The sequence below is a fragment of the Ursus arctos genome, unplaced genomic scaffold, assembly GCF_023065955.2.
Source record: "Ursus arctos isolate Adak ecotype North America unplaced genomic scaffold, UrsArc2.0 scaffold_9, whole genome shotgun sequence".
NCBI lineage: Eukaryota > Metazoa > Chordata > Mammalia > Carnivora > Ursidae > Ursus > Ursus arctos.
Window position 1 is genome coordinate 20,318,561 of NW_026623111.1, and position 26,545 is coordinate 20,345,105.

The following is a 26,545-nucleotide window of genomic DNA, read 5'->3' on the forward strand; positions in this document are numbered from 1 at the left end:
ACCACCCACCCTTTCTCTTGCATCTGGAAGGTGGTGCCCTCAGTTTGCAGTTTGTTTCCTGCAAAACAGCACACAGCTTTTTGGTTAAAAAAACCAACGCTAATTTCAACACTAATTACAATAGCAAGATGCTTGAGGAATAACAAAAATAATAGACATGTAGATGAAAAGTTTTAAATTTGAGTCACGTGACTTGATTTACATTTTAAGAGATCACACCGGGATATCCCATAGAGAATGGACTGGAGGGGGGGGTAGAGTCGAAGTAGGAAGAAGGTGGGCAGGTAATGCAGGTACCTAGAGAGCGGTGATGGTGCCCTGGACTACGCTGTAATGGGGAGAGGGTAAAAAGTATTAGATGTGGGGCATAGTCTGAGCACAGAACTAATGGGACCTGCCAATGGATTGGATAGGGTTGATGATGAAGAGACAAGAATCAAGGAAGAACCACTGAGCCCCTGACTGAGTATTACCCTGGTCACCAGGCTCCGCTCTTCCTAGGAATGATCCCTTCCAGACATTTCTTCCGGACCGACTAACTCTGGGGTTTGGCATGAAACGCTGTACGTAATTGACAACATTGAAGTAGGGAAATGACAAGGTTATTCTTCTCCTCTTCCATTAGGCCCACATTTCCTTCATGACAATGACTTTGTTGGGTGAAGTGACAAGGATGGCTGCCATCCAGGAAGAGAGGGTGTGAATGTCTGTGTGCGTGCCCGCGTGTGGAGAGGAGTAGGGCTTCTTCTCTCTCTGTCACAGTGTGGTTGCTTCATTTGGCGAGTAGTTGTCTTTTTGGAAAGCAGAGAGGGGCTGTACTGTGACAGATGCTGGACCAGAAGGTATCGACGCCATGGGAATGGGAGGAAATGCTGATAGCAGCACAAGAGGTGAAACAACGTGTAGAATTTCCCAGGCACACTCGCCCCTTCTACACCCAGTTCTTGGGCTTGGTTCTATGACAAAAGCCAGTGTGCTGGCAGCCCCTTCCATGTCTTCTGGCCATGCTGCGTCCAAGAATCAACCACTGGGCTGATTGGGGGATCGGAGGGGAGGCGCTGGCTGTGGGTGTTCAGCAGCTTGGTCCTGCTCATTTAATAATCACAGGATTCAAGGATGTTTGAAGGGAAGAAAGGAGCCTCCTAAGGGATTCCCTGCCTCCACAATCGGGGCCCTTCTGCTGCGTTCACATCCCGATTGACCGATCGATCGATCGTGCTCCTGCAGAGTTGCCCCAAGAGTGACATTAAAGGCATTGTATAATCGCATAACCACAGGAAACCACTTCACCCCTGCAGGGCTTAGATGCTCTCTCTCCATCATGGAGAGACAGATTTTTTCCATTTAGATCTGCTAAGAAAGCACCTGAATTAACAAGCCCAGGTGAGTTCATAAGGGTGCAATGGAGATACAACATTTCCTGCCTCCCCTGAAGAGCCTTCCTAGGGATCTGTCTTAAGTGGCGGTTAGAGGGACTAATTTGACTCCCTGACAGGCAGTTTCTGGAATTGGCTGCAGTATCATAGCTTCCTGATGTCATGGCTTCTATAGAATAGAAAAGTCGCTGATATTTTGCACGCTGATCTCCCACTGTAACTACAGAACACAAGGCTGTTGGTCACACCCACCGCGCACACCCTACCCTCCCTCTAAGGATGCTCTTTTTTTTTTTCAGCCCCAGGTCACTGAGGATAGACAAAGTCGTGTTGAATGTAGCTGCGAAGCACCGAGTTGTGGGTGATGTCCCTGTATTAGGGCAATGTTAATCAGGCTCAATTTCAGTCAGGTGGCTTAGCGAAAGAAGATATTTACTTGCCCTTCATTCTTTCTCTGCTCTATTTCATAAGTTTCCAGGAAGCTGCCATATATGCACTATTAATATCTTATTCTTTACCTTGATGAATAACAATTGATTTTCTTTTAACCAGTGACATTAATTTTGTATTCTATTTTCTAAGTAGAATATTTTTCTATGTACCTAATACAAGCTTTACATTTGTAGTTGGCTACCTACCACACCCTCTCTGAAGATCAAGGTCAACACTAAAGGAAAAGGACTTCATACGGAGGCCATGATTCATTCTGCATTCTGTTAACAAGCAACATCCATTTAAAATAGCAATAGTGTTTTCAAGGTCCTGTTATTACTCAGGCAGGGACTCAAAGCGATCACTTTCTTGGATCATTTTCTTGGCGTACATAGAAGCTTAAATGTAAGATGTGTTCTGTGGGCAACTGTCTGCTTATTTTCTTTCCTAGACAAGTGGTTAACCCGTGTTGCATATCCTGTGTTTATAGAATTCCAGAAAGGTTATGTCATAGAAATCACTGGTGTGTGTGTGTGTGTGTGTGTGTGTGACAGAGAGAGAGAGAAAGAGAGAGAGAGAGATTTATAGAGAGAATGTAAACTGAAACATCTCGAGGAGAAATTCATCAGTTTACAGTTGATAGAGGATGCTGGCCTTAACTTGTTATCTACTACGGTCACTGTTTTCTGTTCGATAAGGATGGAGAGTCAAAGAACACATCCAAATGGTAACAGACAGCCGGAGCACGAAACAACTAAAGTCAGACGCGCCGATTTATTAAGTCTATCATTTGTAAAGCTAAAAAAACTTCCTGAAGGTTGTAATCAGATGCAAGAAGCTTCCATTTACGTTTTTTTTGGAAAGCCAATTTATTTTGTCCTAAAATCTCTGAGGCTGCTTTAACAGGCATCAGGTTCTAAAATAGACAAAGAGCATAAGGGGAAAAAAAATAGAATTTATTAGAAGGAAAAAGTCCCCAAGGAGCTTTTATATTTTTAACATTGCTTTAAATTTTAAAAAATGTTATTATACTGTTTATCCCCAAGAATTTAATTACTTTTTTGGGGCAGGGAGTGGGGGTGCTATTTTAAATTCAGGGTTTTGTTTCTGACTTTAAAATCACAATTAGCACAATTACTAAAGAAAATGTTTCTCCTGATATCCATAAAACAGCTTAATGTTTTAATTTACCTAAGTCACCAACTAAACACTATGGGCCATTTTGAAAACATTCCCTAATCCTTGGAAATAGCATGCTTTCTCTTATATTCTTTCATACACTAATCCTTGGGAAAAAACATACCTTCTCTCATTTTCTATTCAATGTTTGCTATTGTTGTAATCTAAGAAGGGCCTCTTTGAAAAAGTGCAAAATTAAGTTTAACTCACAATTGAGTCTTACATCCTGTGGTCTTGGAATTTTAAAATTTCATTCAAAACACACATTATAAACAAAGTCTCCCAAATGACCATCTAGAGAGGAATGTGGCAAAAATCCAGAAACTATTGTAATATTTGGAACTAGCATAAGCACAAATAATCAGTGTGTTTTTTCAAGAGGGTATTATGGGTTGCAGTTTTACAAACCCTACCGGGGATTTGCACGAGATGGCCAAAACCACGTTCCCTACTAGTTGTGCGTCTCCAAAAGAAACCAAACCCTCTCCAGTGAATGAAGAGGAAGGAGAGGTATTAAAAGGATCTTCTTGATAACTAATATTTGCCCAATGTAATCATAATTTGAGGAAACATTCTGGTTTATAAATTCCTATAAAACTTAAGTTCAAAGCAGTATTTTTGACCAGCCTGTTTCTTAGCACATGAGTTAAAGTATGATTAACTGTGGAGGCTGATTTGGGGGGAACACAGGTTTTGGAGTTAACTTTTTGTCTACACAAAACCAAAATTAATATCACCAGGTCAAGAAAATCCAACTTTAGAGGCAGGAAGAGTGGTGGAGTTATTGACGTACAAAGTTATATTCTAAAAAAGGACTTTTAAGAAGTAAATCTGAGGGTGCCTGGCTGGCTCAGTCAGTAGAGCATGTGACTCTTGGTCTCAGGTTGTGAGTTCAAGCCCCATGTTGGGTGTAGAGATCACTAAATAATAATAATAATAATAATAAACTTAAAAAAAAAAACCCAAAAACCCTCAAAAAAAAAGAAGTAAATCTATAAAAAAAGTGTAAGTAGAATATAGACTAAGCATTTTAGTAGCATTTAAAAACCTAGACTTACAAGAACCAAGGTAGGACAGAGAAAGTTGTATTAGTATCCCAAGATATGCAACACCCCATTTCCCTCCCACTCCAAAAAAAAAAAAAAAAAAAAAAGGAAGAAAAGAACTCTAAAAAAAGAATGAGGCAATGAAATAAATATGCTTTATATACCTCAAAAGATAAAATGTTTAGGGGCAGGGGAGGGAGAGTCAAGTAAGAAGCTGGAAAGCAGTCACATTTCAAAATGATTCTTATCTTAGCAAAGTTTAATATAACAGTATCTTAGGTTTTTCTCATGTTATACCTTAGTTAATTTTATGCATCTAATAATTAATCAAGTTTTCTAAACCCGCTTAGAAGAACATCCTTATCTAGAGGATTCACCCTGAATTTCAGGCTTATTTCCAATATCACAGCTAACACATTGTGTAGATCTGCAAGCACTGATGGTATCTAATCTTTTTCTGCCCATAAATAATTGAATGTGAGTAGATTTTACCACCTCCGTAATGTGTCAGTTTCAGTTTTAATACACTATTCTGAGAAATTTTTGTGAACTAATATAGCATTTTTGGCTGTTTTGCTTTTAATCATCGTGAAAATGCATCATTCCACTGGGAGGAACCAAGGAAAAAGATTTTCTTCATCTAAATTGTACTAATTTTATAATGCACAAACAGGAATTGCATTATCCTGCAAACAACAAGCAGCTTCTCAGAAAAGATAGGCTGCTTTAAAAATAATGTAGGACTCACCCCCATTACAAATAAATAATTATCTCTGAATATTAGCTCTGATAATATGTGACCTAACAGGCAAAATGAAGCAGGAAGTTATTATATTGTGATTTTTTAATTATGCTGAATTATTTATGCCGAACCTCCTCAACATATCCCAACTTCCTTTACAATGATTTTCTTTTTTTTTTTTTTAATGAAAACTTCTTAATGAAGAAGCAAGGTTTGGGGAGGAGTGGAAGTGGCATGAAATTATAGGTTAACTGGCATAAGGTAAAGGCAGAAAGATGGCTTCAAATCTGGTTTGTCCTCTTCTAATCTGGGTGTGAAAACAGCCAAATTTCAGCACTGCGTGTGTGTGTGTGTGTGTGTGTGTGTGTGTGTGTGTGTGTGTGTCTGGGGCGGGGGTGAATCATAAATGTGAATAACTGGTCCGAGGCTTTGCTCATTCATAATTTGCACTCAGGATTTGAACGCTCATCACTTTTCCTTTTCCCATGGAGACTTTACCAAAGAAGGGTAGAAATACCCAAGTCTATACTTTTGAAAGGCCTTGGTCGGTACATACTGCTTTGTCTAAAGAACTTAAAATTATAAAGGTTGTTGCTCTCTACTTGTATTGTTCAAAACCTTCTTAAAGGAATGACACAATTAAAGGACTTTGAGCAGCTTAAGTACGATGGGAGAAATTTACTATTACTAGGGCAGTCGGTCTAGATAAAGTCAGTTTACCTCTCCCCCTACCATTTTCCACTCCTGTTTAATTATTTGCATAATTTCTATCATTATTTAAAATAGTCTTACTTATTTGTTTACCCTTTTATTATCTATGTCTCCATCCCTGAACACAAGGGCAATGATCTTGTCTTACTTGCTCAAACCTGTCTTCCCAGGACCTAGAACAGTGCCTTGTCAGAGGGGGTGTTCAGTGAATACTTTTTTTTTAATCCATGGATGATGGAGGAATAGAATCGATGAGGTGAAAATGGGATAGAATAAATTGAGCCATCAGGGCCCTGAATGATGTATTTGGTGGAGTAGAGGCTATAGGGAGAAAACCGAGTTAATGAATTACCCAGTGGCAAATTTAGAAGGTTCTACTGAGACAGACTTAGTTTATCCGGCCTGTGTTTCCAGACAGAGGCCTTTATAATGAACTTCTTAAGAAAGTTATAGATGAATGAATATCCTAAGACACCCAGAGAGGGGCTCTGCTGATCCCACGCCTACCTTGTGCCAGGCATTTTGCATACATATTACACGTTACTTATTTTCACTGCAAATGTATGAGGTGCGTATTAATATCAACCTCCTTTTGCAGATAATCCCAGGCGTTAAGGAACATACTCAAGGTTACCCAGTTGGTGTGAACTAAAATCCCTCCCCTGTGCACCACATGGCCTCTGTTAAGTTCCTTTAGCAATGGTCATGAGTCCAAATGAAAAACACAGACACTGTTATATTTGGTTTAGATCCTTTTTTTCCAAGTTCTATTTTGTACCGAGGCTTGATAACTTTGCTGCAAAAAAGAAAGTTAATTATAGAATATTCCTGGAAGGACACTCAAGAAACTGGTTATAGGATTTCCTTTCGAAAGGGTCTGGATCCCTGGAGACCACAGCCAGAGGGATTTTTGCTTTTCTCTGCCATTGAGCATTGCCAGCTAAAATGCAGGACACCCACTTACATTTGAATTTCAGATAAATAACAAATAATTTTTAGTACCAATATGTCCCAAATGCTGGATGGGGCAAATTTATACTAAAAATTTATTTGTTGTTTATCTGAAATTTAACTGTACTTTAACTTGTGTCCTGTATTTCTATTTGCTAGATTGGGCAACTCTGTGCATTCACTACTATAAATTTTAAATTCTGTTCCATGTGTACATATTATTCATTCTAAAAATAATCAAAATTTTCAAAAGTGGTTTTTACAATGTGTCACATATGGAAAGGCAATTTCAGCAAAGGACAAGAACTAGACATGGTATAGACTGAAATTAAATATGTGTCCTAAGGATAATTTTTCTAAATAGGTATAAAAGAACTAAATTTGCAAAGATAAGTCTGGCATGCATTTTGCCAGCAGAGTACGGCTAAGGGGGAAATAGTCTGAAAACACACTTCCTGATGAAGTTGTAGTCATTGGAGCCCTGAAGGAGACATCTCAATTCTGGATCCTGGGACAAGACTAAGTCAGGAGAGGAAAGAAATTGTGATCTGTATTCCCAGTACCTTCAGGGCCATTAAGGTGGAGCCTTAAGCTGACTGAACTTTAGAGCTGGAAGGAACTTTGGGGATTTTCTTTTCAGTTTCTTCATCCTTTCCTGCACATTTGAAAATAAGGAAGTTCCATTTCCAACTCCAACCCCCACAACTCCCCACCCCCATCACCAGCTCTCACCGGTGGCCTAGACATGATGTCCCAAATCTTAAATCCTCAAGGTAACATTAACATATCTATTATGTAATTACCTTCCAAGTATCAGCCTTGGGATCTTAATTCACCAATGGTAATGAAAGAGAAAGTGACCCAGCAGGCCTAGCATAGGACAGGTTATAGGGAAGGCCAGAAGCCCCCACAGAATTCCCATTCTAGCTCTGTCTGTAACTGAATGTTCAGTGTGCTAAGGAAAGTTACTTACTTTCTCTGGGCCACAGCTTCCTTAGCTCTTAAAAGGCGGGGCGGGGGAGGAGTCCTCTTCATGGGCGTGGGAGGATCAAATGGGATCATCTTGTACAGGAAGTCCTTGGATTAAGTTGGTACTCAGTCATTTCAACTATGATTTTTATCTTAAAATAAGGTCAGTCCACTTCTGAAATGAAGCTAGAGGGTAAGTCAACTGATTCAGTGATGACTATTCCTTAATTTTCTATGGACTTTATTATTTATTTGCCTGCACTTGAACATTTATATCAGCGTATGACTAAGACAAAAATTATCATGTAATTGAATACAATTACATTTTAATTTTTTTCTGCCTTTTTTTTGATTATCAGCTTTATTGGGACACATCACATACTGTCTAATTCATCCATTTAAGGTGTACATTCAAGGGTTTTTAGTATATTCAGAGTTGTGCAATCATCACCATAGTTTTAGAACATTTTCATCACTCCAGAAGTCCTTCACCCATTAGCAGTCACTCCCCTCCCCCACCCCCCACCCCCAACCCCACCCCATTCTTCCTAGCCTTAGGCAACTATCTTTTTCTTTTTTTAAAGACTTTATTTATTTATTTGTCAGAGAGAGAGAGAGAGTACAAGCAGGGGTAGCGGCAGGCAGAGGGGGAAGCAGGCTCCCCACTGAGCAAGGAGCCCGATGCAGGACTCGATCCCAGGACCCTAGGATCATGACCTGAGCTGCAGGCAGACGCTTAACCGACTGAGCCACCCAGGCGTCCCCCTAGGCAACTGTTAGCCTACTTTCTATCCCTATAGATTTGTTCATTCTGGGTATTTCATATAAGCAGAATCATACAATATGGGACTGTGACTCACTTCTTTCATATAGCATATTTTCAAGATTTATCCTATAGCATGTACCAGTATTTCATTTCTCTTTGTGGCCTAGTAATATTTTATTTTATAGATATACCGCATTTTATTTAACCATCCATCCGTTGATGGACATTTGTGTTGTTTCTACTTTTTGGCTATTATGAATAATGCTGCCATGCAGACTCGTGTACAAGCTTCGATGTGGACGTATGTTCTCAGGTCTCTTGGCCATCCACGTAGGAGTGGGATTGCCGGGTTTACCTTTAGCCATTCGAGGAACTGGCAGACTGTTTTCCAAAGTGGCTTCATCATTTCATATTTCCATCACATTAATGTGTGAGAGTTCTGATTTTGTACCTCCTTGCCAACATCTGTCATTATCTGTCTTTGGTTACTGCCATCCTAGTGGGTGTGAAATGGTATCAGATTGTGGTTTTCATGTGCATTTCCTGGACAGCTAATGATGTTGAATATTTTTCCATGAGCTTATTGATCATTTAATATCTTCTCTGGAGAAATGTCTATTTAAATCATTCGCCTATTTTTAAATTGGGTGGTAGTTTTTATTATTCAGTTTAAGAACTGTTTATCTATTTGTATATGTTTATATATTCTGAATGCTAGATCCTTGTCAGATATATGATTTGCAAATATTTTAAGATTTTATTTATTTATTAGAGAGAGAGAGAGAGCACAAGCAGGGGGAGCAGCAGCAGAGTGAGAGGGAGAAGCAGGCTCCCCACTGAGCAGGGAGCCCGATGCAGGGCTCGATCCCAGGACCCTGGAATCATGACGCGAGCTGAGGGCAGACGTTTAACTGACTGAGCCACCCAGGCGCCCCTGCAAATATTTTAATCCCACTCCACGGGGTGTCTTTTTCACTTTCTTGAGAGTGTCCTTTGAAGCATAAAAGTTTAGTTTTGATGAAATCCAATTTATCTGTTTTTTGTCTTTTGTTGCTTATACTTTTATTGTCTAAGAAACCATTGCTGTACAAGGTCATGCATATTTATTTTAATGCTTTCTTCTGAGTTTTACAGTTTTAGCAGTCACTCCCCTCCCCCACCCCCATTTAGGTCTCTGATCCATTTTAAGGTCTTTTTTTATATGTTGTGAAGTTCAGGCACAACTTCATTCTTTTGCCTGTGGATATCTAGTTGACCCAACACCATCTGTTGAAGACTATTTCTTCTCCATTAAACTGTTTTGACACTTAAATTGGAAACTTAATTGACCACAAATGTGAGGGCTTATTTCTGCTCTCATTCTATTCCATCGATTTGTATGTCTACTTCATTTCAGTACCACATAGTCTTGATTACTATAGTTTTGTAGTAAGTTTTGAAAAGGGGAAGTGTAAATCTTCCAACTTTGTCTGTCTTCAAGATTGTTTTGGCTATTCTGGTTTCCTTGAATTTCCATATGAATTTTAGGAATAGCTTGTCAATTTCTGCAAAGTGGACAGTTGGGATTTTGATAGTTTCTTTTTTTTTTTTTAAAGATTTTATTTATTTATTCGACAGAGATAGAGACAGCCAGCGAGAGAGGGAACACAAGCAGGGGGAGTGGGAGAGGAAGAAGCAGGCTCATAGCAGAAGAGCCTGATGTGGGGCTCGATCCCATAACGCCAGGATCACGCCCTGAGCCGAAGGCAGATGCTTAACCGCTGTGCCACCCAGGCGCCCCAGGATTTTGATAGTTTCTATGTTGACTCTACAGATCAATCTGGGAGTGTTGCCATCCTGATAATCGTTTCTTTCAATCTATGAACATGAGATGCCTTTCCAGTTATTTAGATCTTTTTAAGTTTCTTTCAACAATGTTTTGTAGTTTTCAGAGCATAAGAATGGAACTTTTTTTTAATTAAATTTTATTGTTAAGTATTTTATTCTTTTTGATACTATTGTAAATGGAATTGTTTTCTTAATTTTATTTTTGGCTTGTTTGTCGCAAATATATATAGAAATATAATGGATTTTTATATCCTTATATCTTGCAACCTTGCTAAACTGGTGTATTAGTTCTAATACTTTTTTAGTGGAGTCCTTAGAATGTTCTATAAGATCATGTCATGTGCAAATATAGTTTTGCTGGGGCGCCTGGGTGGCTTAGTCATTAAGCATTTGCCTTCGGCTCAGGGCGTGATCCCAGAGTCCTGGGATTGAGCCCCGCATCAGGCTCCTCTGCTGGGAGCCTACTCCTTCCTCTCCCACTCCCCCTGCTTGTGTTCCCTCTCTCACTGGCTGTCTCTCTCTCTGTCAAATAAATAAATAAAATCTTAAAAGAAAAAAAGTTTTGTTCTTTTCTTTCTTTTTTTTTAAAGATTTTATTTATTTATTTGAGAGAGAGAGACAAGAGAGAGCATGAGTGAGGGGAGGGTAGAGGGAGAGAGACAAGCAGACTTGCTGCTAAGCAGGGAGCCCAATGTGGGGCTTGATCCCAGGACCCTGCGATCATGATCTGAGCCAAAGTCAGATGCTTAACCGACTGAGACACCCAGGCACCCCAATGCCTTCTATTTACTTTTCTTACCAAATTATCTGAGTAGAACATCCAGTATAATGTTGAATAAAAGTGGAAAGAATGGAAAGCTTTGCCTTCTTCCTGATGTTAGTATAAAAACATCAGTCTTTTACCTTTAAATATGATACTGGTTCTGGATTTTTCATAGATGCCCTTTATTGGGTTGAACAAGTTTCCTTCTATTCCTAGTTTGTTTGGTGTTTGCTAATACAGCTCTTCCTTGATTTAGGATGGGGTGGGTTACGTCCAGATAAATCCAACAGAAGTTGAAAATATCATAAGCCAAAAATGCATTTAATACATGTAACCTACCAAACATTATAGCTTAGCCTAGCCTACCTTAAACATGCTCAGAACATTTACATTAGCCTATAGATGGGCAAAATCATCTAACAAAAGCCTACTTTATAATAAAGTATTGACCATCTCATGTAATTTATTGAATATCATACTAAAAGTGAAAAACAGAATGATCGTATGGGCTCAGAATGGTTGTAAGTGGATCAGTTGTCTACCCTTGTGACTGTGTGGCTGACTGTGAGCTGCATTTTGCTGTCACTGGCCAGCATCATGAGAGAGAATCATAACATGTACTGCTAGCCTGGAAAAGATAAAAATTCAAAAATTTGAAGTATGGGTTGTACCAAATGCATATCACTTTCACACCATCATAAAGTCAATAAATTGTAAGTTGAGCCATTGTAAGGTAAGGGCCATCTGTATTTTGTTGAGGATTTTGTGTCTATATTTACAGTGTTTTTCTTTTGTGGGGTCTTTGGTGAATTATTTTTTAAAATAATAATCATACCAAAAATCTACAAGGGTATTATTAGGTCTTCTCCCTTCCTTGACTACCCACCCTTTGCCATTCACTAGTTCATATAAACAGCTATTTAAAAATAAATCTTTTTTTAATTCCTTACCATTTATAATTTTGTAAATAAGTTATTAAAATTATAATCAGCTGCTGAGTATTTGACATAAGATATTCTCTATCAGGTTGTAATAATAAAATCATTTGAATTTCTGTAGTAAAAAAAAACAACTCACTGACAATCAGAAACTCCACTTCTAGAGGTATAACTTGTGTAAGGCATGCTCTCTGAGCCTCGTTTGTAAAAACAGGAATAAAGGAGCACCTGGGTGGCTTAGTCAGTTAAGCTTCCGACTCTTGATTTCCGCTCAGGTCATGATCTCGGGGTTGTGACATCAAGCCCCATGTTGGGCTCTGTGCTGGGCATGCAGCCTGCTTGGGATTCTCTCTCTCACTCTCCCTCTGCTGCTCCTCTCTCTCTCTCTCTCTGTCTCTCTCTCTCTCCCTCCCTCCCTCTCTCTTAAAAGAAAGAAAGAAAGAAACAAACAAACAAACAAAAACACCAGGAATAAAACCCCCTCCCTCCTACTTTGTCCTGAGGACTGATTGAGATGATATTTGTGAGAAGGCTTGGGACAGTGTAGACTCAATTATATTTTCTGTCGATTCACAAATTGGGTATCATAGTATCCCTTTAAATAGAAAGCTGCTTGCCTGCATGTTAGATTGGCATACGACTTTTCAAAAATCTTCTATTGCATAAAACTAAATACTTCTGTATGTAATCTGTTTTTCAGAAGTTATCTTTCAGTTCTTAAGTCCTTTTTTTGCCTAGATTCTTTGATTTGTTGCCTATTTCGGAAACTTGGAAAGTACCATGCAAATACAGATATAGCTTTGCTAAGTTAAAAATAAAATACTTAGTGTTTGCTGGTGAAGGAAAATATGATGCTATGTAGGTAAAACTGTGTGATGAAAATCAGATTCACATTTCATAAGAACATTTCTGGAGAACCTTAGACTTGAAAAGTAGGAGCCAAATGCTTCTCCCAGACGATAGTTTATAACTCTCACTGAAGTCAAGAGTAATTCTGAGGGTAGAATTTAAGCCAAGTGTTTGGAAAGCTGGAAGAAAAAAAAAAAAAAAGAAGCATGCATAAATTTCCAAATCTTTCCAAAGCACTTAGATGGGAGGCAATTTGTAGTTAAGATCTTGAGAAATGTTTTTTCCACTAGTAGGATATTCATAACACCTTAATATAACTTATTTTAGCTTCCACAGGATGCTAATCATGATAGAATTTATTTAAATAACCATCTAAGTAGCAAAACCTATATACACAACAATACCAGTTATCACATGTACCATGGAATCTTTATTTTTTAAATTTTCTATTTAGTTTTTTAAAAATGTATGTTGACTTTTATTTTGTTCATTTATTTATTTTTTAAGTAAACTCTATACCCAACGTGGGGCTCAAACTCACGACCCCGAGGTCAAGAGTCGCACATTCTACTGACTGAGCCAGCCAGATGCCCCTAACACGAAGTCTTTAAAGATACCTTTAAATACAGAGTTTCTCTAAATGCCTTTTCCAAATTAAATACATCATTATGAGATTGAGATGAAACTTTTCAAACATACTTCTTGCATAAAATTAAGCCCATACTCAATATTTATTATTAGCCTAATAATTATAAATTATCTTAGATACCTTTTTCCTGCAGTAATTCCATAAGATCTCTTTTTTTTAATTTCTACATTTTGACATAATTAAGATTTTTAAAAATAGCTTAAATAAAAAATATGGACATCCTGATATAATAGCAATTATTAAAAGGGACAATGTACGACTTTGATTATGATGTTCCAGGGGATTCGTAATCAACTCTCTCTGACCCAGCTAGGTATTCCACAAGACAGGAGTTGCTATCTCTCACTATTTGTCAGTGCTTGAATAGACTGGCTCCTAAGTTGATCTTAGTCTGTTTTGGACAAGGGTGCTAGCCACAAAGGTCATATCTACCAGTTGATGCTTATCATTACACTATCTATGACACAAAGTAACACAGATGCAAAGAGTAAAACCTTTCTGGTAAGCTTTCTTTGAAAAACTGATAAAGGCCATCTGTGCCCAAGGTTAATAGTAACACAGGCCAGAGGAGAAAAACATAGGGATCTTTTTCTGTTCTCTTGATTTCCTACATAACCATAGTCAATTTTTTACAAATAAATGTGCCAACCAAAACTAAACACAATGGACTTATGGAGAGACAATTCTTTCCATGTAATCATCTACATAATTACCTAGCTTGCTTTGTGCAACAAATCTCTAAGGGAGGTAGTACTAGTCCATTTAATAGAAAAAACAAAAGAAAACCGAACTGAGCAACAGTATGGGTGAGAGGATTTCCTAAAGAGGTAACATTTACTGAGTGCCTACTGTGTACACCGTTATTTCATGCAATGTCTGAACTGATTCTTAAAATGTGCCTAAGCGAGAGGTTATACCTTCCCTATTAGCAGAGAAGGAAAAATTAACTTGCCCCCAGCTGGCCTTCTGACTAGTGGTAGAGGTTAGGACTCCACGGTAAAGCTAGTCCAGCGCTCTTTCCCTGGTATCCCAGCTGTCTTCTTTTAACTATGGGTGTTCAACACTGGCTCACCACAGAACCAAAAACCACTGCAATACTGGATACATGACAAAGGGGAAAGTTTAGAAAATCAAAATTTATGTATATTCCCTTGTAAACAACCGGTATTTTACGATTCATGTGGTATTGTCTTTTTTGGTATAGTGTTGTCATTTTGTCATTTTTTTGTAAAACTGACTTGATCTTGTTAATATCCTAAAAAGAACAAGCCGTATCAATCACACATGGAAACATTTTCTTCCAATTACATTAGCTATGAAACTTTTGACGAATTATTAGATTTGTACACACCAAATGTACATTAGATTCCATTCACGTTCCACGTCACTAGAGTAAATGGCCCGTCCTTTTTCTTACTTCACCTTCTTGAACTGCTGCACATGTTAGCAAGTTATGTAAAGCTTTGGGTCTGCAAAAAAAGAAGAAAAAAAATCAAATTCCCAGGGCCAAAGAATCCTGTGAACATCAAACACAGTTGGAAAGAAAAGAGTGAATATTTATTTTTGTTCCTCAAATTCTCCTGAAGCCCACTCCATGACTCACTTTCAGTGTTCTCTTTATTTCTTTTAATCCTTATTTTCCTTCTAGAATTACATATCTGATGGAATCCTTGACACTCTTTCAATCTCCTGTACATTTTATTAACCTTAATTCACATGTTGTAGAAAACAATGGGGATACTATTATTAAAAAAGGGGGGATTCATGCTTATAAAGATGAATGAAAACCACAAGTTAAGACATTTTTCAGGAGTAGGGCACCTGGGTGGCTCAACTGGTTAAGAGTCTGCCTCTATTTTTTTTTTTTATTAATAATGATTTTTTATTATATTATGTTAGTCACCATACAGTACATCCCCGGTTTTCGATGTAAGGCTCGATGATTCATTAGTTGTGTATAACACCCAGTGCACCATGCAATATGTGCCCTCCTTAAGAGTCTGCCTCTATATTAGTTCGTGATCCCGGGGTCCTGGGATCGAGCTCCATGTCAGGTTCCCTGCTCAGCATGGAGTCCGCTGCTCCCTCTTCCTCTGCTCCCCACCCCCATGCTCTCTTTCTCTCAAAAATAAACAAATAAAATTAAAAAAAAGAAAGAAAAAAGAAAAAAATTTCCTGGAGTAAAAGTTGTTAATTTCTTTTTTTCTTATTTTTTATTTAGATTCAATTTAGTTAACATATACTGGATTATTAGTTTCAGGGGTAGATTTTAGTGATTCATCATTTGCATATAATACCCAGTGCTCATTACATCAAGTGCCCTCCTTACTGCTCATCACCCAATTACCCCAGCACCCCCCCCCCACCCGCCCACCTCCCCTCCAGCAACCCTCAGTTTGTTTCCTATAGTTAAGAGTCTCTTATGGTTTGTCTGCCTCTCTGTTTTCATCTTATTTTTCCTTCCCTTCCCCTCTGTTCATCTGTTTTGTTTCTTAAATTCCACATATGACTGAAATCATATGGTATTTTCTTTCTATGAAAAAGTTCCTAATTTCTTTTTTTTCAAGATTTATTTATTTGACAGAGAGAGAGAACACAAGCAGGGGGAGTGGCATTAACAATAGGCGGTAACTTGTCTAAGGTCTTAGAGCCTGAACGCATGCAATGTGGTGTCAGAGCCCACGTTCTTCATCACGAGGCTGCCCGGCAAAATGTTCAGTGCTTTACTGTGTCTCATTAATGGAAGATGAATAAGAGCAAGATGAATAAGAGCAAGGTTGAAATGTGTCCCTGGGTTTAAACCACCCCAGCAAAGCATGCCCCCTTCATGAATGTGCTTATCTTACTGCCACTAACTGCTTCACACGCACTCAGGGGCTTTGAAGCTCATTCCTTTTAATATTTAAATATTTGGTTTATTGTTTTTAAAAAAGACACTATACGCGTTACTCCCTTTAATGTTAAACACTTGAAGAAAGATTTTGTGTAACCCCTCCGACAAAGATTCTTAAAGTTTGGCTCATGGACAATTTGCATCAGAGTCCCTGACCAGCCTGCTAGAAATGCCTGTTCCCAGGCTTCAGCCCAGAGTTACTCATTTAGAGTCTTAGGGAGTGGGACGCAGGGGATTCTGATGCCAAGTTTTGAGGACCTTTCTGCAGATCCTCCCTGTGACCCTGCTTAGGATGCCCACCCCGCTTCTACACGCACCAAACGCCCACCTGGAGTTCCCCTGAGTACAAGATACTCTTTCACACCTCAGAGCCTGAACATGTTGTTTCCTGTGCTTCTCATGCTTCTTCCTCCTCTGATGGTCCTCTAAACTCCCCCTCTATTAAGAGTCAGTTCAGTAGTTCTCTCTGTAAGGTTTCCTAGGGTCCGTCAGTCAGGAGTTAGGTGCTTCTTCCATTGTACTCCAATGTCCTTAAACTCATCCATCAATCCTAGAATTACTGCAACTGGTCTGTGTACTGTGTTAGCCAGAGAGTCCCCCGAGGTCTATGCATTATCTAGCTTTTTAAACCACTAGAGATTGTCCCTGACATAAAGTGGTAGGCACTCCAAACTTGCTGTGTGAATGGACTTACGTGTGAGTTTAGTGTTACTCAATGACTGGAGTAAAGTACTGACAGTTCTGCAGTTAATTCTACTGAGATGGTAGGTCAAATCCATCATTTCTATTAGAAAATAATTTTCTAGCCAACAGGACCAAGGAAATTTTATTCGGTCAATTTTTTTCTTCTTGCACATTTAATCCTTTTCTTTCGTTTTCCCTTTTTTATGTTTTATATTTTGAATAGGCAATACATGCACTAGGTACAAAATTCAAAGTACCCAAGACAGCTGACTGGGAGATAAGTCCCCTCCTCACTACACCCTCCAACCACTGAGTCCCTTACAGTTTCTAGTGTGTCCTTCCAGAGCCATTTTAGATACATAGAGGCAAATAAGTATGTATTTATCTAACGCTATTTTGTACTTTGCTTTTTAAACTTTGTAATCTTTCTGTGTAAGTGCATAAAAAGCAGCCTCAGCTTATTAACAGATGCATATTATTCAATTCTGAGAATATATGATTTTTAAATTAAGTTTTTAATTTTAATTCCAGTATAGTTAACATACAGTGTTATATTTGTTTCAGGTATGATCATTTTTTTTTTATAAATAAGACACCTCTTGATTGACATGTAGATTGTTACTAGTATTCTCTACCATCAACGATGCTACAATACATAGGTAATTTTATACATGTGTGAGTCTATTTGTAGGATAGATTTCTAGAAATGGGATTGTAAGATTAACAGGTAGTGACAAGTTTTGGGAAAATGGTTTCATAAAGATTATGCTCATTTTCACTCCCATTAGGACATATGTGAATACCTGTTTCTTGACATCTTGCCAGTAGTATTTTCTTTTCTTTTTTTTTTTTTTTTAAGATTTTATTTATTTATTTGAGAGAGAGAGAGAGCACGAGCATGGAGGGGGGAAGAGGGAGAAGCAGACTCCCCTGATGAGCAGGGAGCCTGATGTGGGGCTTGATTCCAGGACCCTGGGATCCCTGGGGCCCTGGCAGATGCTTAACGACTGAGCCACCCACCCAGGCACCCCTTGCCAATAGTATGTTCTTTCCTGAGGTTCTAAAATGAATAAAGGAAACCCTTCAATTAAGTGTAAATTCATCTACTGGTTTAACCCAGGAGCAAGAATTTTTTTTTTTTTGCAGAAAGTCAATACAGATGATTGCTCTATAGGATCTCTTCTCCCCAGGCAGGTTGGCACTGTAGCATTCATTGTTGGTCTAACCCCAATACTGTTTTGAACCCTAGAAGGCTTTGCCAGTCTTCAGTATCTTTTGTCTTCTGCTATAGAGTGGAAGATACCCTGTTCATTCTACATATACTTACTGAGCACCTACAACGCAGGAGGCATTGTTCTAGTGGCTTAGGTTTAAACAATGAATAAAATAGACAAAAGTGCCTGTCGTCATTAAGATTACATTATAATGGGAGGAGGCAGAGAGTAAACACAACACAATAAATGCCTTGGGAAAAATAGCGAAGGAGGGAATAGGGAGTATGAGGAATCACTTTCCTGGAGGGTTGTTAGGGAAGGCCTCACTGAGGTGACACTTAAGCAAATATCTGAAAGCAGTGAAAAAATGAGCAAGGTATCTGAAGGAAAGAGCAGAAGTTGGTAGTGTGTCTGGTATGTCCTGGAACAGCAAGTTAGACTGCTGGTTAGAGCTTAGTGAGCAAGGGAAAGAGGAAGAGCTGAGGTCAGGGAGGTCAGGGGATTTGAGTAGCAGGTCAGATGGTGTAGGTCCTTAGAGTGAAATAGGAAAACCATGTGTTCTAGAGGGTTGCTCTGAATGCTCTACTGAGAACAAACTGAGGGAGGGCAAGAATGGAAGAAGGGAAAACCAGTTAGGAGACTTTCTGTAAACCAGGTGAGAAAGGAGATGGGTCACCCTGGGCTGGTAGCCATGGAGGTGTGGAAATATTTGGACCATGGGTCTGTTTTGAAGGAATGGCTGGCATGATTTGGTTAGATTGGACACTGGATGTGAGAGGAAAGGGAAGCAAGAATGACTTCAAGGTTCTTGGCTTAAAGAAGTAGGATGGAGTTGTCATTTACTGGATTGGTGAAAGAATGCAGGCAGATCATGTTTTAAAGTGAGGATGAGTTGTGATTTGGCTTATGGTTACCATAGCTTTCTGTGGCTGGGGTTCTCAGATGGCCAGGGTTCCAGATTAAGTTAATGGGCTGGACTAGACCATGACTGAAATGACTTCTTGGGATGAAGACTCTAAGGAATCTGCCCAGGGGCATTGTCCTCCTCCTGAGCTATCCTGTTCCAAAGCAGACTTGCAGTGAGCTATTGTATTAAATGTCCGTACATCCATTTTCCTGTGTGAAATACTTAAAGGGATAAGAAAATGCACACATAACTAAAAACATTGAAAACAACTCAAAAACTTGATTTCTTGTCCACCACATAAGCAGAACATGAGCCTCTGTTAGAGGACTCACTGTCCTCCAAAAATCAAAACTCAATTCAATTCCGCATTTGCGGGTCTGTGATATCACCAATCCCCCAGCTCCTAGAAAATGCCAGGCTGGGCTGGTAAAGAAACCACACCAGGGCAATCTGAATGAAATGTGCCTGACTGAAGAATGTAACCAGGAATTCACTGGACAAATAAATAATTCAAAAGAAGGATACACTTAAAACAGTCGTATCTAAAACATCTGATGAAACTATACCTAAAATGGAACGAATATTTCAGCAAACACATGGAAAGTGAAGGAAAGCCATTATTGTAACTCTTGTTAGTGGGAGTAAAGGTAAACAAAATACAAGAACAGAAAGTCATATATAGGAATTACTTCAAAAGGCTAGGAAGAGATTAGGGGAAAGAAATTTTTAAATTGTGTCCTTGGATGGGGGGCGGAATCTATACGGGGCAACAATGCAAGAACGCAGATAGCAGTATTTTTTCCCCCTATTCCACTAGCGATGCCAGCGGGTAGATCAGAAAGAAAACAACCAATGCGAGAAGAGTGTAGCTAAGGAAATCCGAACTTGTTTTAAACCAAGTAAAGTGGTGGCCAGACTAGGTGACTCAGAGGCATGACTCAAACCCGACACTGGGGGCCGTCAGCTCCCGGAGGCCGGGGGCGCGGCGTCAAACACATTTTAGGAAAGTACCAGGCTCGAGGAAGGCGACAGGAAACCTCCCCGGGGATCGGCCTGGGGTTCCTCCGGCTCTATAGTCTGACCTCTTACCATCTGCACCAAAAGGAGTTTCTAATCTCCTGGCTTCCCCTTCTTCCTTTACAGCCCGCCCACCCCGCCACCCATTTTTCTTTCACAAAGTGTCACGCGGCGTGTGTGTGCAAGACGTCGTGCCCCCTCCCAGCGGCCCTCCGCCGGGCGCTCCCCGCCACGCGCCCACCCGCCCCGCCTCCGCAGCAAGCCGCTCCCTTCCCACCCCGCCCGCGCCCGCCGCCCGCCGCCCGCCACCCGGGCACGCGCGGCACGAACAGCGCCGGGAGCAGCACTAGACAAACACCTGTCCCGCCTGGGCTCCGCGAGATTTGGGGGCGAAAGCATAGGCAACAGCGGGCGCGTTCTCGCGAGGTTTAGGAAATTTCCCACGGCCCGTGTTGTGTCTGAGTTGAGTAGTGGAAGGCGGTGGGAAGGAGGTGTAGCGTGAGACTGGGCTGCCCGCATTGGGCACATGCGCAGTGCCGCTCGCGTGTGCCGCGCCAATCCTGCAGCGCCTTTAGCAGGTCTCCGGCAGCGAATTCCAGTTCTCCGGGTTTTGGGGCTCCCTACAGGAGGCAGTGCTCGATCTGGGAATCTCTAGGAATTGAAAGGGCAAGGCTGGCGGGGGTGGCGAGGGTGGAGAAAGGGATGTGGCAGGTAGGAAGGAGGGGTCAGAATTCGGGCCCTTCTCTTTTCTATTAAAAGTCCAAACGGACCAAGTTTGCTCCGGGGTTTCCAGGCTTGGGTTGCCTGAAGTGCGTTCCAGGTAGCAACCAGCGCCCTCGACTGTGCCAGGCCCACGGAAGGACCCGCGCGAGTCTGTCCCCATTCCACCTGGGTTCACACACGGCTGGGGACGGCGATGAGGTGCTAAGGAGGCCCACATAGCAGGCAGCTCTCTGCCCCAGGGGCACCTCTGGTTTGAGTGCGGGTGGGGGCTCAATTCCAACGCAGGTTTCACCTCTGGAGAAAACTACGCGGCGCTCTGGCATGCATATACGAGGTGGACATTAGGGGTGTCTTTGCCAGAGGCCTTGGTCTGACCTCATTTCACACCCAAAGAGAAGAAAGCTAAGTCCACAGAGCTCAACTGCAAAAGTTTTCCATTTACAGAGCTCTGAAGGGTCAGCCCACGTCGTCACCTTGTCTGTGCGCAAGCATGGGGGGGGGGCGAATAGAGGGAAGACACTTCTAGTTTTGTCACTCGCCGAACTCCAGGCATCTGTAGCTCCAGCATCTAACGCAGACATTAGCATAAGGGAGGTGTCCAATGAACGCCTGAATGAATGAAAAGGGCTGGGAACCAGAGTGAGCGGGAAGCCACTTGGAAAACACCCATTTGAGGAGGTGTTTCATCTAGGCCTGTGAAACGCGGCAGATTTTCCCAGGACCCCTCCTCCCTTCCCCTCGGCCCCGCCTCCTGACCCCTCCATTCCCCATCCCTGTTGTAATCCCCTCCGGTTTTCCTCAGTCTCCACGTACGTCCCTCAGGGCGCGTCCCAAAACCCGGATAACCGGAGCACTCCCCATGGACCACACTGAGGGCTCGCCCGCGGAGGAGCCGCCTGCGCATGCTCCATCGCTTGGGTAGGTTTCCAGGGAAGGCAGCGAGCAGGATCCCCTACTCCGCGGGCGGCGCGAGGCGTCTGGCTCTTCGCGGCGGCTGCGAGGGGAAAAGAAGCGCGGGGGCTGGGTGGAATCGAGGAGTGAGGAAAAAGGGAAGGGGCGGGGGAGAGGGACTAGGGAAGGCGTCAGGGGGAATCTCGCGAGGGTTGGAGTTTTGGCGAGAGTTTGTGGAAGATGGCGCCTGTTGTGACAGGGTAAGTCTGGGGGAATCGGAGCGCTGGGAATCGGGAAAGTTGCGGGCGTCTCGCAGCCCGCGGCGGGCGGCGTGTTCGGGGGCCGTGGCGCGCTTGGCGTCCGGGGCCGCGGGGGTGGCGTCGCGTGCGTCGAGCGCGGCGGCGGCGGCGTGTGGCGGTGCGCTGCTCGCTCTGCGCCGCCGTGGCTCGGGCTCCGGCGCGTGAGGGCGGGCGGCGGCGACGCCGCCGGCGGGTGCGGGTGTGAGTGCGGCCGGGCGCGCGGGGCCCGCGGGCGCCGTGCGGGTCGCGCGCCTCTTGCGCCTCCGCCCGCGGGTCCGGCCCCGCGCAGCTTTGTTCCTCCGGGCGGTCGTCGTCTCCTCGCCGGGCCGGTGCCCCCGGCCCCGGGCGCTTTGTCTTTCCCTGCTGCCCCCCGCGACTCTACCCCCGGCCCTTTGTTTCATCGCCTTGGGCGCTTTGTCCGACCCGTCGCGCCCCGCATCCCTTTTTCATCTCCTCCCCTCAGCTGTCCTTCCTCCCGTGCCCCTTTGTTGTGCCCTTCGTTATTCGGCAATTCAGTGACCTGCCACAGCCCAGGCGCTAGATTTCTGTCTTTTAATTTTTCTTAACATTTTTCTCACGTGTTTTCCTCTCACCTTTCTGTTTGGTACTTGATCACTCCCGGAGTCTTTGTCTCCCCCATTCAGTGGCTTATTCGCTTGGCACCCCCCATCCCCTCCCATCATCCGTTGATTTATCCACTACCCACGGAGTATGTCGGCTGAACTGTCTCAGCCTCGGGGACTCCATCTGGTGCTTCTGCGCGCAGACAGACCCTACGGTTTGTTGTTGTTTTTGTGGGTCTTAAAGATGCATGGGGATACTTAGTTTCCTCCTCTGCGTTCCGCACCCTTTTCTCTTGGGAGTGTGTGTGTGTGTATACACACACACACACACACCTACCTCTTTCTCTCGGGATTACAATGTCTCCAGTTTTCTTCGCGGTCTCTTTGGGCCCATGGTTGTTTTGCTTGGAAACAGTAGCTCTGGAAAAAGAGTTGGTCTCTTGGTTATTGCTCTTCCACCCCCGCCCCCTCTTAGGCCGTTTCTGATGGCCTAGGCCAAGGGCAGCTGTCGTAGTTTTGCTTCTGGGTTGCCTGAGGGTATTGTAGGAAGGTTAAAAGAGGTGCGAGGTGTTTTGTTTTGTTTCTGTTGGTGTGCGAGACTAGTTTCAGATATCCATATTGGCTAGTCATTTGGTACGTGAATAGTAGTAGCGTGAATTTTGATGTTAAAGTCTTCTGAATATTCGTGGGGAAAATTTCAGCATTTTCTAGACTATAGGTCTAGAGTTAGTTATTTTTCCAGTAACCCCTGTTGCCTAAGGAAAAAGGGAGGCATCCTGCTTGGGAGTTTGGTACAAATGTTTTACTTTTTCTTAATCATTAGATAGTTTATAATTATGTGCTTTTGCTCTGTAGATTTGTGACAACCCTTCTGTACCATCTTTGGAGTTGAAATGAGGAACACGCTTAAGAGTGCAGTTTCTGGTTGATGAACACTGCTTCTAGAATCTTTGTGGAATGCATTAATCAAATGCAATTAAAAGACATTTAAGTAATAGTCTTAAGTAAGGTAAAGTCACTTCTAGTGTTAAAGGAGCTTTAAATTGTTCAGAGTGCTTATTGTTATGGTAATGTAAAACTGGGGGTTGTGTGTGTGTGGGGGGGAGGGTGCTGTGGTTTATTTAAATAGCCTGAATATTCTGGTGCTGGGTATAAGAAGTATTCAATTTACCAGATTACTAGATTGATATATTGTTCAGAAATTGGGTTTTTTTTTCCTCTTCCTAGTTGATCACTAATTATAGAAGTTGTGTTACCCATAGAACCATTTGTGAGTGTCATTTCCTTTATAAACTAAAGTTCCACATAAAGTGCTACTAGTAGAGGGTGTACAAGATTTAGTATGAGGAATGTTGTTAAACTTTTTTTTTTTTGAAGGCTGTGATTAGAATTAGTAGTTTGAATTTTAATTAATGGAAAATCTTACTTCCTAATTGATATGTGAGGGTTTTGTGAAAATTTGCAGTCTGGGTTCCATGAGTGCATTTTACCCGTAATCATTTGTCTCCCATACTTGTTCCTTGTGCATAATGATTCTTTTGAAGGTAAAATCTTGAGTACGCTTTTTCTGACTCTAAACAAAAGTATAAATATGGTGTAATAATGGAAGGTATTTTGTTCTGACTTGTAGGAATGATCACACAAACATCATAAAAGCAACTTTTACAAACTGAGTTGTGTTTTTTGTTTCTAAATTGAATTAAGACCTTTATTTCATGATCATATAAAACATTGCTTTTACTAAATTATATCAAACAGCAGCATATTTGGAAACATACGGGATGAGTTGTGGTTGGGACACTTTCATTCTGATTATTAACTATTAAAGCTTTAAATTTATTGTCCATGCATATTGCAGATCGGTCTGCAGAGTGTGTTTTCAGGAAAAAAATACAAAATGCTCACTTGTTGTATTTTCAGATCTGTTCTAATATATGCTTCTATGTATTAGATTATTTAAATAGTTTTATTAAAAAGTTACCTATTGTCCGATAACAACAGATTTATATCAGTGTCTTTAAAAGGGTAAAATGGTTTGGGAGAAAAGCACTCTTGCCAGCTGTACTTCATTAAATAATCTTTGGCACTCTGGATGGATATAAGGTATTAGGGAAAAATGGTGTGTTCGAAAGTTCTTACAAATCTTAATTCTAGGATTGGGTCATTTTAAAAAATAAAGTTTAAAAACCTAGGATGTGGCTTTAAAACATCTTTGCTTCCTCCTAATACTAAATTTCATGTTATTTCAACTAGGGGCAGTATTTTCTCATGGATTGACTAAAAGTTGTTATTCTTGGCATCTGGCTTTATGATTATTTCCAAGTTACTCTACTTCCCCTGGGCCAATTTCCTAACTATGTAGTAAAATGGGAATTGTAATAACTTGCCACATCTGCACAGGATTCCTGTGCCTTAGGATTTGCAGAGAGCATCTTCGGATGAAAGGTGTGGTTAAAGTCTAGGAATTGTCACTGAAATAAGCTGATGTGTGAAGTAGGTCATATTTTATAGGAAGTCAAGTAGGAGGTTATGCATGAAGTTCTTGGCAAGTCACAGTGGTGATAGTGGGATGAAAAAAAGTGAAAATATGTATTATAGTTTGGGTAATAAAACCAATACATTTTTTCTCCTATAAGCTTAAAGGGAGAAGGATAAGTAAAACAAATTACAGGGTGGTGTATTTGTTGTGTAAGAGATTGAAAATCTGTCAAACTCATATGTAATAACACATTGTAAAATTATGGGATGCTTTCCCTCTTCTGTTTTTTGCATGTGGTGATTTTAAACTTTTATTTTATGCATGTGGGTAATATGTTTTTAAAATGGTGGCGCAGAATGTTTTCATTAGACTCTGGGCCAGATCTGTTAACAGTAGTGACTATTTTCAATATCCCTTACAGTTTTTAATGCTTTGGCACTTGCTCTAAAGTATATTTTCTAACAACCAGGACCATGATTTCAGGGTTGGCCCTTGGTCTAGGAAGGTGTTTTATATTTAGGAGATGCTCTATAGATACTTTCTGAACAAACGAAACCTGTTGCTTCTGTGTTCTTGGTAGATGATACAACATCCCAGCTAAGTTCCCCAAGCTAGGTTTCTGGATTCCTCTTTTACACTAACCCTTCACGTTTAGGCAGTAAGAACTGAAAATTTTCCCTTCTGAAAATCTCTGGAATCCGTGTCCTTCATCCCTACTGCCACAATTCATGTTCTCATAATTTCTCACATGGGTTAGCATAAACATTGGCAGCTTCCTTTATCTGTTTGTAGACTCACCTCCTTATCCAGATTCCACACAGTCTCAAGAGCAAATCTGATCACTTCACTTCTTAGTTTAAAAACCTTTCAATGGCTCCCCCTAGCAGCCTTCATTAAAGAGGCAGTGGAGTAGAGAGTATGAGCTCACATTTTAGGATTTAATCCGGACTGGGTTCCAGTTCTGTCTCTGCCATTTAAAAACCTCTTAACACTGACAAGTGATCTGACTTCTCCTTGCCTTTTCCATCAATTGCAAGATAATTATTCTTAGCTCAGTGGGTTGTGGTGAGGATTGAATGCAAGAAAACATTTAGTAGGATACCTGAACACATAGCAGGTGCTCAAAAAATGTTAGCTAGCTCAGCATATAGGATCCTCTATAACTATTTCATTTACTTTTTCTCTAGCTGAATTGTATGCCTTTCTTTCCTTTAATAGTCAGTGGTCTGGCTATATTTAAAAATCTGTAGTTCCCTGGATGGGTTTAGCAGTTTAATGCCTTCCAGTACACGAAAAATGCTGTTATTAGTGGGTTATTATTCAAGACTTAGGTCCAAGGATATTCTAATGGGATCTACCAGGCTGGGTTCAGTGCCCATTTGGTGTGTTCTTAGAGGACTCAGGATAGTTCTCTTGGAAGTGTCATATTAAGTTGTAATTATCTGTCATACTCAAAGGCTTTTCGTTTGTTACCTGGTGGCAGATACTGTTTTTTTTCATAACCATTTATATATTCTTAAACTCAAAAAAAGGTTTTTGAACAAATGACTCAAGAGTACTTTGAAACCTTGGCACAGCCTGGTTCCTGTAGGCAGAATTTGATGTACATAGGGAATGTATTGATTCTCTAGGGAATTTAATTGCTGAGGTACCCAAAGGAATTGATATTTTCAGCTA

General features: G+C 41.1%; 1 protein-coding gene and 1 long non-coding RNA gene across 9 annotated transcripts in view; one reads left to right on the plus strand and one right to left on the minus strand.

Moving 5' to 3' along the window:
• Positions 1-26,545, plus strand: part of RBPJ (recombination signal binding protein for immunoglobulin kappa J region) — a 218,205-nt gene that overhangs the window by 91,426 nt on the left and 100,234 nt on the right. For 2 of the 8 annotated variants that reach the window (XM_057309827.1, XM_026514548.4), the window contains exon 1: positions 21,525-21,787. The exons of 2 other annotated variants lie outside the window; for them this stretch is intronic. In XM_057309827.1, the coding sequence (XP_057165810.1) occupies positions 21,768-21,787 (20 nt within the window). In that variant the 5' untranslated portion in view covers positions 21,525-21,767. Of the gene's footprint in view, positions 1-21,407; positions 21,788-23,244; positions 23,399-26,545 lie in introns of those variants that run through there. 4 more of the 8 variants (XM_057309828.1, XM_026514549.4, XM_044389756.3 and 1 more) reach the window with 3 other exon arrangements.
• Positions 10,150-20,378, minus strand: LOC130543259 (uncharacterized). Its single transcript, XR_008958471.1, has 3 exons — positions 20,272-20,378; positions 14,550-14,667; positions 10,150-12,728 (listed from the first exon to the last, which is right to left on the minus strand). It is a non-coding gene; the product is annotated as an uncharacterized LOC130543259 (long non-coding RNA).